The sequence below is a fragment of the Acanthisitta chloris genome, unplaced genomic scaffold, assembly GCF_000695815.1.
Source record: "Acanthisitta chloris isolate BGI_N310 unplaced genomic scaffold, ASM69581v1 scaffold852, whole genome shotgun sequence".
NCBI classification, from domain to species: domain Eukaryota; kingdom Metazoa; phylum Chordata; class Aves; order Passeriformes; family Acanthisittidae; genus Acanthisitta; species Acanthisitta chloris.
Window position 1 is genome coordinate 8,336 of NW_008659645.1, and position 12,171 is coordinate 20,506.

The 12,171-nt window shown below is 40.7% G+C and overlaps 1 protein-coding gene across 1 annotated transcript in view; it reads left to right on the forward strand.

Annotated features, from left to right (window-relative positions):
* Positions 1–12,171, forward strand: part of CLIP4 (CAP-GLY domain containing linker protein family, member 4) — a 32,990-nt gene that overhangs the window by 5,355 nt on the left and 15,464 nt on the right. The window contains 3 exon segments of the mRNA XM_009069451.1: positions 649–810; positions 3,574–3,692; positions 5,894–6,130. Coding sequence (XP_009067699.1) covers positions 649–810; positions 3,574–3,692; positions 5,894–6,130 — 518 coding nt within the window.

The window sequence follows — 12,171 nt, forward strand, 5'->3', positions numbered from 1 at the left end:
CCCAGCAATTGGGAAGTCCTACACAGTGCATCCACTCGTAGGTGAGACATGCAAAGTCGCTGCAAGAGGGCCCAGCTTTTATGGGCCAAGTCAGTAGGCTAAAAGTAACCTGCATTGGTTTTGATTTGATGCAGAAAGCCCCTGGTGGTATTGCCCTCTGAGCACCTGAGGGTGGGGCTTGGCCAGAGCCCAGGACACGGTTGGTGGAGTTTCCTAAAGTATTCTGCAGATAACTGTTTGGCCTTGGTGCTTCCTTGGTGCAAAACCATGCAAAATTTATCAGCCCTAATTCCCTGAAATATTGTAAGCAGCTTTGTGGCCTTGGAGCTTCCTTGGTGCAAGACCGTGCAAAAGTTATCAGTCCAAATTCCCTGAGATGTTACAAGCAGCTTGTTCATTCCTAACAACAGCTAACATAAAGAGCTTGGTAAATCTCTATCTATTATTAGCAGTTTACCCCACTAGCAAAATTATGAGATGGTCAGGATTCATCTGTAAATCAACTCTGGCTTGGGCCTAATGTACAAGCCCTAGCATTTCAGCTTGGAGGGCTTAATATATGTTTTGTGTTGCACATAAGCACATGTATGTTTTTTGAGGTCAAATAAATGAATCACTAATGCATATTTTATGAAATTGACCTTGCAGGTGATGTTGAAACTGCTGTAAAATTTGCAACACAGCTGATTGATTTGGGTGCTGATAGCAGTTTGCGCAGCCGCTGGACAAATATGAATGCCTTACATTATGCTGCCTACTTTGATGTTCCAGAACTGATCAGTGTTATTCTGAAAAATGCCAAGCCAAAAGGTAGGCATTATTAGCTTTATTTCATGTTGTTGTCCATAGTTTGTAGACCCTGTGCTGGTGTATAGTGGTCATTAAGTGTAGGGTATGTTTATCCCTTATACATAAATAATTTCTTAGTCTTTTAGTCAGCTTCATTGGGTGATTTTTCTCTTAACCTATGTTTTTAGTGTTTTACTGCACTGATTCCATTGCTGGCTTGAAAACTTGAGCTTTGTACAAGATGGTATAGAGCTATCGAATAGAATCGAAAGCAAACAGGTTAATTTTAAATTGTTGAGGACTAAGAGAATGTTTGCAGAAAACAGAAAATGTAACTATTCTGGTAAATTACGGTTTTTAAGATCGCTTAAACGTTGGCAAGTATAGTTGAAATGCTGGGAGAAGGGTAAAGGAGAAGCTGGGATTTGGCAATGACGTGGCAAACCTGTGACTGAAGCAATTTTGACATGCTTGTTTTTCCCCATTTCTCAGCTTTGTGAGAAGGTCATGTGTAAGGAACTGTTTGACTTCTGTGTTTGGCATTACTTGATGATTCCTTTTGGAATGATAACATGAAGGATTGGTAATTGGACCCCTATTTATAATAATGCAAATGGAAATACAGAAATAGTTCTGAACCAGAACCATTTGTTCCTAATTTGGTCAGGACATCAAAACCAGTGAGAGCGATTTTAATACTAAAATTGTACAAATGTTAATATGTTCTCCTAAATATCCTTTGATTTGCAAAATGATTAATACCCTTTTTTAGCTACGTGCAGCTAGTTACTCTGTCTAAAAATTCTGAAAAGCTGGTGGGTTTTTGGAGTACACAAGGCTTGCTTACCACACTTTGAATCACCATGGAGGTAATTGTTAAGCAGTGCTGTTACTGGTATGACATGCTTAGGAGGTGACAGGTGTAGGTTGGTAGCAAAAGACAAAAATAAGACTGCATAGTAGTTAAGTCCACATCACATTTCAATAGCCTGGTCTGTGTAATTTGCATCAGCAGATTAGGTCTTCTTTCAGACCTCATTTGCATTTGGTGTTCTCTTCTCCTCCTGTGCAGTGCCTACAGAAGGGGTGGGAATTTGCTCAGATTTCCAAGGAAACCACTCTGGTTTAAATGCCTTGGCAGTTGGCAACTCTTGGATAAGCAGCTGATGTTTTTTATCTCAGGAAGTGTATGAAATTATTTGCCCTGTGACATGAAAACAACGGATGGTCTGAATTAATAGAAAGAATAATTTTAGCTCCATACTTCATCAGGCAGTTTGCAGAGAAGGGAAAACATATGTAGAAGGCAAACATGCTTTGGATGGATCCATCCTGAACTGGAGAAAAAGTGGTTGTTAATGTATAACTAACTTTTCAAGATGGTATACTGACTCAGAGACACCCATTGTAAAGCACAGGTGTTTCCTTTTGATTTACTGCTAAACTATTTTCAGTGAAATTCTTTATACAGATTAACTCCTCAGTTGTTACAACATTTTAGAGGTTTTAAATACAAAAATTGTTAAAGGTTTAAGAATTAGAAATGTTGTGGGGTGTCATTAGACAATGACTGTAACCTGCATGGGTTAGTGGTGAGAGACCATTACTGCATATTGATTTCCTCTAGGTAGTCTGAGAGTAGTTACCAGGTGACATTTGATGTTTGTGTTTCTTTCTGTCACCTGTACTATGCCCACTTAGGTCAAAGCTATAAGAGAACTGTTCAAAAACTCTTAAGCATGAAGCTTTCATGTCTATACCAACATATAAATATATATATCTGCTATATATATTCGTGTTTTATTTGCCCCCAAAATGTTCATTTAGTGCGACTGTATAAGGATGTTGATGAACTTGGGTTATAGTGGAAAATACTAGGAGACTGTGCAGCCCTGAGGTGGAAAGTTTTATGTTCCACACCAGTATTTCAAATTGGAACATTATTGCTAATACTTGTTGGCTTTTGGTCTGTGTATTAAATCAGCTGGCATTTTTAATTAACAGTCATATACATAATTGAGTCACAATGACATCTCTCTTGTGTAATTTAGGAGAGGAGCCACAAGCTAAACAGACATTAAAACTCCAATCTTCTAGAACAGTAATAACTTCACAGCAGATTGAAAGATATATCGGGAACCAGTGATGGAAATTTATACCATGCTAAATCTCTTCTAGTCAAGTGCAGTACTCCATTTTCCAAACTATCAGTGCAAGACCCTTCAGAGTGCAATTCTTTGAAAACAAAGAAATTATGAAAATCACTGACTCCTACTTTGTTCTTGGCCATTAGTAATTAAATCAATGTAAAGCAGAGGTATAATCAGTTTTCCCTTGCCCCACTGTCTGCTCACAAAGGAAAAAAACTGGTTCAAGATGCATCTCATTTTAACATTTGACATCTAGAAGCAATAAAATATAAATGTTCCCGAAACATTAAAACATTAATTTACTTGCAAACATAAAGTTACTCACTTGTTAATCTTAGCACAGTAGACTGGGCATCCGGAATAGCAGCAATTTTGCCATTAAGGCATCAGTATTATAAAACGAGTCAAAGTAAATGCTCATCTTCCAGGATGGTTCATAGTATGAATAAACAGGTGCAGATAAAGTTGATATTCTATGTAGAATTACTTCTCATATGCATTTGCTACATAAATAATGGTGTCTCTGTATAAATGTTAACATAAACTGTAAAAATGAATGTCTTCTGAAGGAACCTGTAGGGTGAAATGTTCACGTAACAGACTTGCATACCTCACGTGTGATGTTTAATTGCAGATGTGGATGCCACCTGTAGTGATTTTGATTTTGGAACAGCTTTGCATATTGCTGCATTTAACCTATGTACAGGAGCTGTCAAGTGTTTACTGGAACATGGAGCAAATCCTGCCTTTAGGGTAAGGAGTTAGGTTGTAGATTCACCAAATGATGTAAAAAGTACATGGAAAAACTGAACAGTCTGTCCAGGATTTTGATTAGCTAAAAATGTGCTACATGGAGCGATAGTGCTTCAGAAAACAATATTTATAACTCATAGTAGATGACTTTGTATGCTTTGTCATACCTGTATGTCGAAGTTTGTATTTTTGTGTCACAGTCTAATTCATTAGTTCAAATAGATTTCAGGACGTTCTTCTGTTTGTTGCTTGAGCTTTTGTTTATTAATACTTGTTTGTGTCTTATGACAGTTGTCATGGCAGTGGTGGGTCATTTCAGTAACAGAGGAGTGCAGTCTGTGCCCTCCAGAAATGCAGTGTGCTGCTTAGCAGTAAGCCTAGACTTATACCATAAGTAACTGATAATGCACAAACATTAACTGCTCTGCTTAGTAACCTAATAATAGGCCCAAGTTGTAGTGTAAAGTGTTGCTATATGTGTCTAACCACAAATTTTGGGTTTTGGTTGGTTTTTGGGTTTGTTGGGGTTTTTAGGGAGGCAGTGCTTGGAGGGTTTTCTCTTTGTTTTTGGTTAGTTGTTTTTTTTTAGCATAGGCAGTATCACAGTTCTGTTTTCAAATCCAGGTTCGTTTATGGGTAGTCAGAAGTCATTGTTTTATATAGCCCTGTTGGTATGAAATGGAACATTATTGTTCATACAGTTCTTCATGATATTCGGTCTAGATCTCTATCGAAATGCTGGTTTTCTTCTTTGTCTGTTTAGTGTTTCAAATTCTATGGTGGCTGTATGTTTAGGAGTCTTTTGTCACAGGGAACACTGCTTTGTAGTTTCACAAGCAGTCTGAGCTGATAAGGCAGCTCTGTTCTTGAGAAAGCAATCCTGTGCTGCTGCTGTGCCCACTTTACCTTCTTGATGCTGCTCTGCCCCTGCCTTGTGTGGGTGCAAAGGTTTGAAGGGTACTTCGTGGGCTTCATTGTGGGCCTGATGTGACCAAAAGAATTGCTAATGTCATGACTAAAAGCTCAAAACAAACTGCCCACTCAACTTATCCCAGCAATATCCTGTTTTTTGAGGTAGCGTGACTTGAATGGGGCTGACCTTTTGCTTACAGAATGGCTGTAGGTTTTTAAGGAATGGTAGGTGTTTGATCCTTTTATCCTGCAATAAAGTTTTGACCAGAAATAGTGTGTAGAGTTTGCCTATATGAGAACAGCAGAGTGTAAATGCTGAGTAAGGATTGTAGTTTTCTGGTGTTAAGGTTGATTGACAGGAAGCTTAGGGAAGGTTGAACTTTGATTTTAATGAATCACAGCAAATCATTCCCACTTTGAGCTTCTTGTAATGTCTTAGTCCAGGGGCTCAGTTGAGACAAATTTGGAAGACTTAGATAATTATGTTTTCACGAACTTTGTGAAAACTGGAGGATAGGTGAAGGTCCATCCTAGTGCCTTTGCTGGAGGAGAGCAGAGGTAGAACTTGCCGTTGTAGCAGCCTGACAGCCTGGCCATACTTGCTGTCTGGACAAGTGGCCTTGATGTTAACTCCAGGTGTGCTGGTACTCTCAACTTGTCCTGTCATGTGGGACATATGGAGAATCACAGTCACTGCTCTCTGTGCATTAGAAGTGTTTGGAAAGGACTCTGTCCTTAATTCATCTCTCATAGGGTAGTCTGTATTGAAATAAACCTGAACAGATTTATTCAAGTATTTATGTGAGCCATCCAGTTTGTGTATTCTATACATGCAACATATATTAATTGAATTTTGTCCCACACTTGGAATAAGCCTCCCCAAGGAGTAAGTTACATTCTGGGTAAAGATAAAGTCTTTGGGAGGTGTTAGCTTTACAGTATTGACATTACAGACCAGAAGTCTTGCTTACTTTCCTAAATACTTGCTCAATTGCACATATACATACAGGTGTTTTTTTTAGTATGTTCTGAGTCCTAATAATATTCTTTAGGTTAAAAATGTTGGTTACTTGTCACTTTTGAGAATAAGATGTTGTACATTCTAGCTTAGCTGTATAAGGATTTTTTGGCATCCTTAATTCAAAATGTGAATGTTTTTATAGTTGTTTATATGCTAGGAAAAAATACCTGATCAAGAGGATTAAACACTTCATAATATGCTATAGTTTTGCCTGGTCAGATTTGTCTTGTCACAGCATTTAATCCTGTGCTATGTTATGTTTCTACAGAATGACAAAGGGCAGATTCCAGCAGATGTAGTTCCTGATCCGGTAGATATGCCACTGGAAATGGCAGATGCAGCAGCCAGTGCAAAAGAAATCAAGCAGATATTGCTGGATGCGGTGCCTCTCTCATGTGACATCTCAAAAGCCATGATTCCAAACTATGACCATGTCACAGGCAAGGCCATGCTTTTATCGCTCGGTCTGAAACTGGGAGATCGTGTTGTCATCGCAGGACAGAAGGTATGATGACCAACCTGATACTGCTCTCATAATTTCTCACAGTCAATTTATTTACCCTTTACCTCAAATCTGAGGGTCTAAAATGCTTTCTGGCAGGCATGGTATCTGGATGGCTGGCTGCCAGGAACTGGCTACAGAAAGTAGTAAGCTGAACAGTTGTGTGATAAAGTCATTATCATTGGCAGGCATAGTCTGCATTTTGTATCTGTAAATTATTTTTAACAGTCTCCTATGTGCCTCAACATGGCTCAGCTTTTATTAATGCTTTTGGTGTCACGTCAAAAGTATGGTAAAATTCAGATGACTTAGTGAGTTGCCCAGCTTTGTTAGGAGTGTGCGTTGGTGATGATAGTTTCCAGAAGGCAGTGAAGGAAAACTTCAGTTCTGCTTAGCTATAGTAACCCAATTTCAGTGGTGCAATGCAGCTAAAATCTTTGAAGCAGTGCTCTGCCAACAGGGTTGTTACATGGCTCTGTGGAAGTACAAGAATGTAGCTAATAGTGGTCCAGCTCAGATATGAATAAGCTTCTTAGAAGATACCTTGATAGATAGATACATTTTAAAATATGAATTTGAATATTGTGACATCGATACTGCAGTTAACATTCATCCCTTTTATTTGCTCTGATAGCAAGGGGTATGAAATTATTTAAGAGTGCTAGAACTCTTTTAAAGATTTCAAACTGTTTTTTTCTGGTAAATATTAAAGGCAGTTGTGAGCAAAATTATATGTTTAAGTAGCTTAAGCTTTAACAAATTTTCTAGTATAACTTCAGATTTGTAACTATCACAACTGAAGTGTTCTAAAGTGATCTCCACCTAGTGTGTGAAGCAGCTTCCATTCTGTGTTTTAATTTGGTGTGTTCTTGAAATTGGGTCAGGAAAAGTGAAGGAATTACGAGATGTGCAGAAAGCATTTTAACTGAAGTACATACAGAAAGCCACTTATTTTTTAAAGAGAGTAAGCAGTTCATGGAAGTTTTGTTTAGAGAAATCACAGTGACAGCAAGGGGAGATAATGTAACTGCAAGTTAATGGAGTTGATGAAATTAGTGCTCTTGTGTATCTTTCCTCCAAGTAAGGCCCATAGAACTGTTTGTACTGTAGTGTGCTTGTTGTGTATGGATAGAGCTTCCTGGGTTTGGCTACTTTAATTTTTTTTAATTGAGTGTGCTATTACAGTGGCTTTTAAGTAGGTGTTGGAAACTGTCTTTCTGCTGCCAAAGGCCAGCAGGGCTTTCCAGCTAACTTTTTTTTTTTAATTAAGGGAGCCAAAGCTGTAATAAGGCAGGTGGGAAGAAGGAATGTGATTGTGCTTTTTGGTCTTCCTTTTCCACATCAGCTTTCCTCCCTTCCTTCCTTTGTGTGCGAGGAGCTGTTCTGCAGTATTCCCACATAGCTTCCCACCCCCTTTCTTCAGTTGTCTGAATGGAGTTGTTGTTCTCAGCCTTGCCTTCCCCTCCCCCTCGATACTCCTGAATGTGTGCAGGGTGGAGCAAAAGTGAGAACGGGGTGATGAAAATAGTGCCCAGTTCCTAACCTTCTCCTGGATCAGTTCTCATGTCCGGAATGTGAAAGCTTGGACGAGGGCACTTGAAACAGCAGCATTTTTGCAAGCAGTGTTTGTGGCTTCCTGTTCTCTTTCCTGCTTCTGCAGTCTCCTAATGTGCCAGCTTTAATGAAGCTTGAAAGCCAAACACAGAAGATGCCAGAGGGAAAATGGATTCCTCTCTTGATTCCTACTGCGCCTGCCATTCTAGTTGTCTTACAGGGTAGGAAGCTGTGTAAGCAGTTGTTTGTGTACGTGATTTGGGGTCCCTTGGCTTCACCAGCTCCTGCTGTGCTAGATTATATGTGATCTGAATAGACACTCAGTGAAATGTAAGTGCAGGGAGACTAGCAGCTGGGAGAAAATGCAGTTCTGTTCGTTCTGTTTCTCATGTGAGAGATATCCTCTGCTCATTGCTTGTACAAGTCTTAAGGCAAAATTGCAGCCTCAGTTTTGCGGTGTTCACCTCTGGTTTAAGATACTAGCTGGTCTTTTCTCTCTGCTCATTAAGTGCCCTTTAACTGGCGCCTGAAAAGTGGAGGAATTGGAGGAATCTGTGGTCCTGCTTGGCCAAACTTCCTCTGGCTGAATTTGATCCCTGTGTTGCTAACTAAAATGTCTCAGTCTAGATTAGTGTGACGTACCTGCCTATAACAATCAAGCTTAAAGGAGATCTTGAACATATGAGAGCAGACTCTGGGTCATCTTTTTTTTTCTTTACAGAACATTAAGAAAGAGTAGCTGGAAGGTTTTAGACTAAAGAAAATTGTTTCTGTCTGTTTACTCTCTGAGGGTTGGATTAGTCAGTGAAGTAATAGTGAAAAATGAACTAATAATATTAAGGTCACATGAGGTAAGGAAAACTGAGCAACTGAAAGATCAAAGGGTTTTAATACTAAAACTAATTTAAAAATCAAACGTAAAACTGAATTTAAATCAATGTTAAATCCATCTCTGTTATTCCTCCCCCGTTTGGTCGAAGTGTGTGTGCTTATAATGTATATTTGCGGAGACAGAGATCCATCAGTGTTCTGTCAATTGATGGGGGGTGACAGAAATGACACAGACACCAACAAAAAGAATAGGCCTATTTTACTATTGGCGTTTAAACTAGGCAGGAAAAAGAATAATACAATTACTTATATGGCTAGCTTGCAAAGCCCCAAGTCAAGCAGCACAGACTGTAAATAAAATGAGCAAAGTAATGCACCTAATCTTTACTGCTAGAGGAAGGAGTAGTGATTAAGAAAGATACATCACCAATTACCCTAATACTTTATCACCATCCCATCCCGCAGTGGCTGGGGAGTCCCTGGTTGCAGTGAGGGTTTGGAGAGCCTTGCCCAGCAATTGGGAAGTCCTACACAGTGCATCCACTTGTAGGTGAGGTGTCCAAAGTCACTGCAAGAGGGCCCAGCTTTTATGGGCCAAATCAGTAGGCTAAAAGTAACCTGCATTGGTTTTGATGCAGAAAGCCCCTAGTGGTATTGCCCTCTGACCATCCGAGGCCAGGGCTTGGCCAGAGCCCAGGACACAGTTGGTGGAGTTTCCTAAAGTATTCTGCAGATAACTGTTTGGCCTTGGTGTTTCCTTGGTGCAAGACCATGCAAAAGTTATCGGTCCAAATTCCCTGAAATATTACAAGCAGCTTTGTGACCTTGAAGCTTCCTTGGTGCAAGAGCGTGCCACAGTTACTGGTCCAAGTTCCCTGAAATGTTACATGCAGCTTGTTCATTCATAACAAGATCTAGCATAAAGAGCTTGCTAAATTTCTATTTATTATTAGCAGTTTACCCCACTAGCACAATTACGAGATGGTTAGGATTCATCTATAAGTCAACTCTGGCTTGGGCCTGATGTCCAAGTCCTAGCATTTCAATCGGTCCTTTGATTTACAGTGGAATCATGGCAACTAAGTTGTTTCTATAGCTATAGGTGTATATATAGTTTGTTCATATGTATCATTAGGTATGACTGCAAGTTGCATTATTGTATGTTCAATCAGTTGTAGGTCACAAGGAATTAAACACGGAAAGAACAGTCTTAATAATAACATGTAGTTAGTAACATCAGCAGTAGTCTCATTGTTCTGATTTTCTTGGTCCTTTGCCAAAGCTGATCAGATGATGTGGGGAATATCCTTTCCTGTAAGGGTCATGATGGCAGACAGGTAGATTCAGTTGTGCAGGATCTGTAAAACAAAATTCTACACCCTTTAGTTACTTTAACAAATAACATTTTGTTGTGTGGATATATTCCCGTTTCTCTTGGATACAACACAGAGGTATTGTTCCCTTAGTCTGTGGGTCACCCTTGCAAAATGTCCACAGAAGGTCTACAAAATATAATTGATCTAGTCCATGACTTCAGGCTCCATCTGTTCTGGTGGTCACTTAGGACAGCGTGGTGTGTTGTTTGGAGTTACTGGGTGCCAGATCCATCTCAGATCACTGCTGCACTGAACTGCTTCTTGTCAAGCTTCTCCTCCTTGGTTCAGGTGGTTCTTGCTGTAATAATTCTTGTAACATACAACTGAAATCATGGCTTAAACAATTCAAAGGCACATCCATTACAATCTCCACCCCTGGTCCTTTTGGGCCAGGTTATCTGGTTTAACATTGCAATGAACTCCTCCCCTTGTTTCCAGCCTGGCTAGCAACCAGGGGTTCCTGCTAGAGTCTGTGATTAGTATGGTCCACATCATAGCCCTCCATAGGCTGCAGGGGGACAACCTGCTTCTCCAGGGTCTTCACCAAGGGCTGCAAGGGAGTCTTTGCTTCCCCTGCTCCAGCGTCAGGAGACAGCCCTCCTTGAACTTCTCCAGCGTGGGTCCTTCCCACGGGCTGCAGTTGTTCACAAACTGTTCCAGCATGGGTCCCCCATGAGGTCACAAGTCCTGTCAGCAAACTTGTTTCATCGCTGGCATCTCACGGGTCACATCCTCCTTCAGGCATCTACCTGCTCTGGCTTGGGGTCCTCCACGGGCTGCACGTAGATCTCTGCTCCATTGTGGTCTCATCAACAGTTCACAGTCCCTTCAACTCAAGTTCACGCTGAAGTGCTAGTGTGTCCAGTTCAGCAGCACAGAAACAGCAGCAATGCCCTGGCCATCTGCCAGCTTTGGTATGTTTTCATGGCTGTTATTAAAGTGTTCTCAGGCATAGTACAGTGAGAGGTGATAAGCAAAACAGCAAGCAGTAAAAGCAAAAAAGCAACCCCTAACAAACATTAGAGTCTTAACATACAGTCAGGGAAGCAAAAAGCAAGCCCCATGGCAAGCACAGGGGTCTGGTCATTACTAGTTAAACAACATTAACAGTTATAAATTCAATCTAGTACATCTCGATCAAATCTGTCATTATCTCAAGTCCTTTGTGCCCCACACTGGACTCCACAAAGGACTGTTGTGGTTGGCCCCCAGCCAGCAGCTAAGCACCACACAGCCACTCACTCACTCCCCTGCCAGTGGGACGCGGGAGAGAATCAGAAGGGTAAAAACTAGAAAACTCATGGGTTGAGGTAAAGACAGTTTAACAGGGAAAATAAAAGCCACATGCACAGGCAAAACAAAGCAAATTAATTCACTGCTCCCCACGGGCAGGAGATGTTCAGTACCTCCAGGAGAGCAGGACCCCATCACGCGTAACAGTTACGTGGGAAGACAAACGTCCCCTACTTCCTCTTTCAAATTCGTTTTTTTTCCTTGTTACTTTATATAACTGGGTTAAGATTTATCCCAAATGTGGAATATGTTGTCTCCAGAAGCCAAATAATCCCAAGAAATTTCCATGCCTCATTTTTATTTTGAGGTACTGCAAAGTCCAACATTTTCTGTCTAGCTTTGGGCGATATATCCCGATGCCCACAATGCTACTGAATTCCCAGGAATTTCACAGTTTGGGGTGGTCCTTGAGTTTTGGGAGGGTTAATTTCCCAGCCTTTCTGTTTCACATGACCCCCAACTAATTCAAGGACTTGTTGTGCTTCCTCCTCGCCGCTCCCCTGGATCAGAACATCCCCTATATAATGAGTTAGTTGCATCTGAGGAGGCAGCATTATCTCATCCAAGGGCCCAGCCACAGTTTGATGACAGATAGTTGGACTGTGCACCCATCCCTGGGGCAATCTGGTAAAAGTGTATTGTTCCCCCTGCCACAGAAAGGCAAATCCCAGTGCTCCTCAGCAATGGGTATTGTAAAAAAAGCATTAGCCAAATAGTTAATGGCAATTTCCAGGGTGCTTCTGGGGTTTTTTTTCTATTAAAGTAAGAACATCTGGTGTAGCTGCTACGAGGGGTGGTGCATGCTTATTCAATTCCCTAAAATCCATGGTCATTCTCCATGACCCGTCACTCTTTTTAACAGACCAGACCAGATTGCTTCATCCTGTAGTAGTTGACTTCAAAACTCCTGCAGCTAACAAATCCTTCATTGTTTGTGAAATCTCTTCATGCCCCCCTGGGGTCCTGTACTGTTTAATTGGTACTAATTTA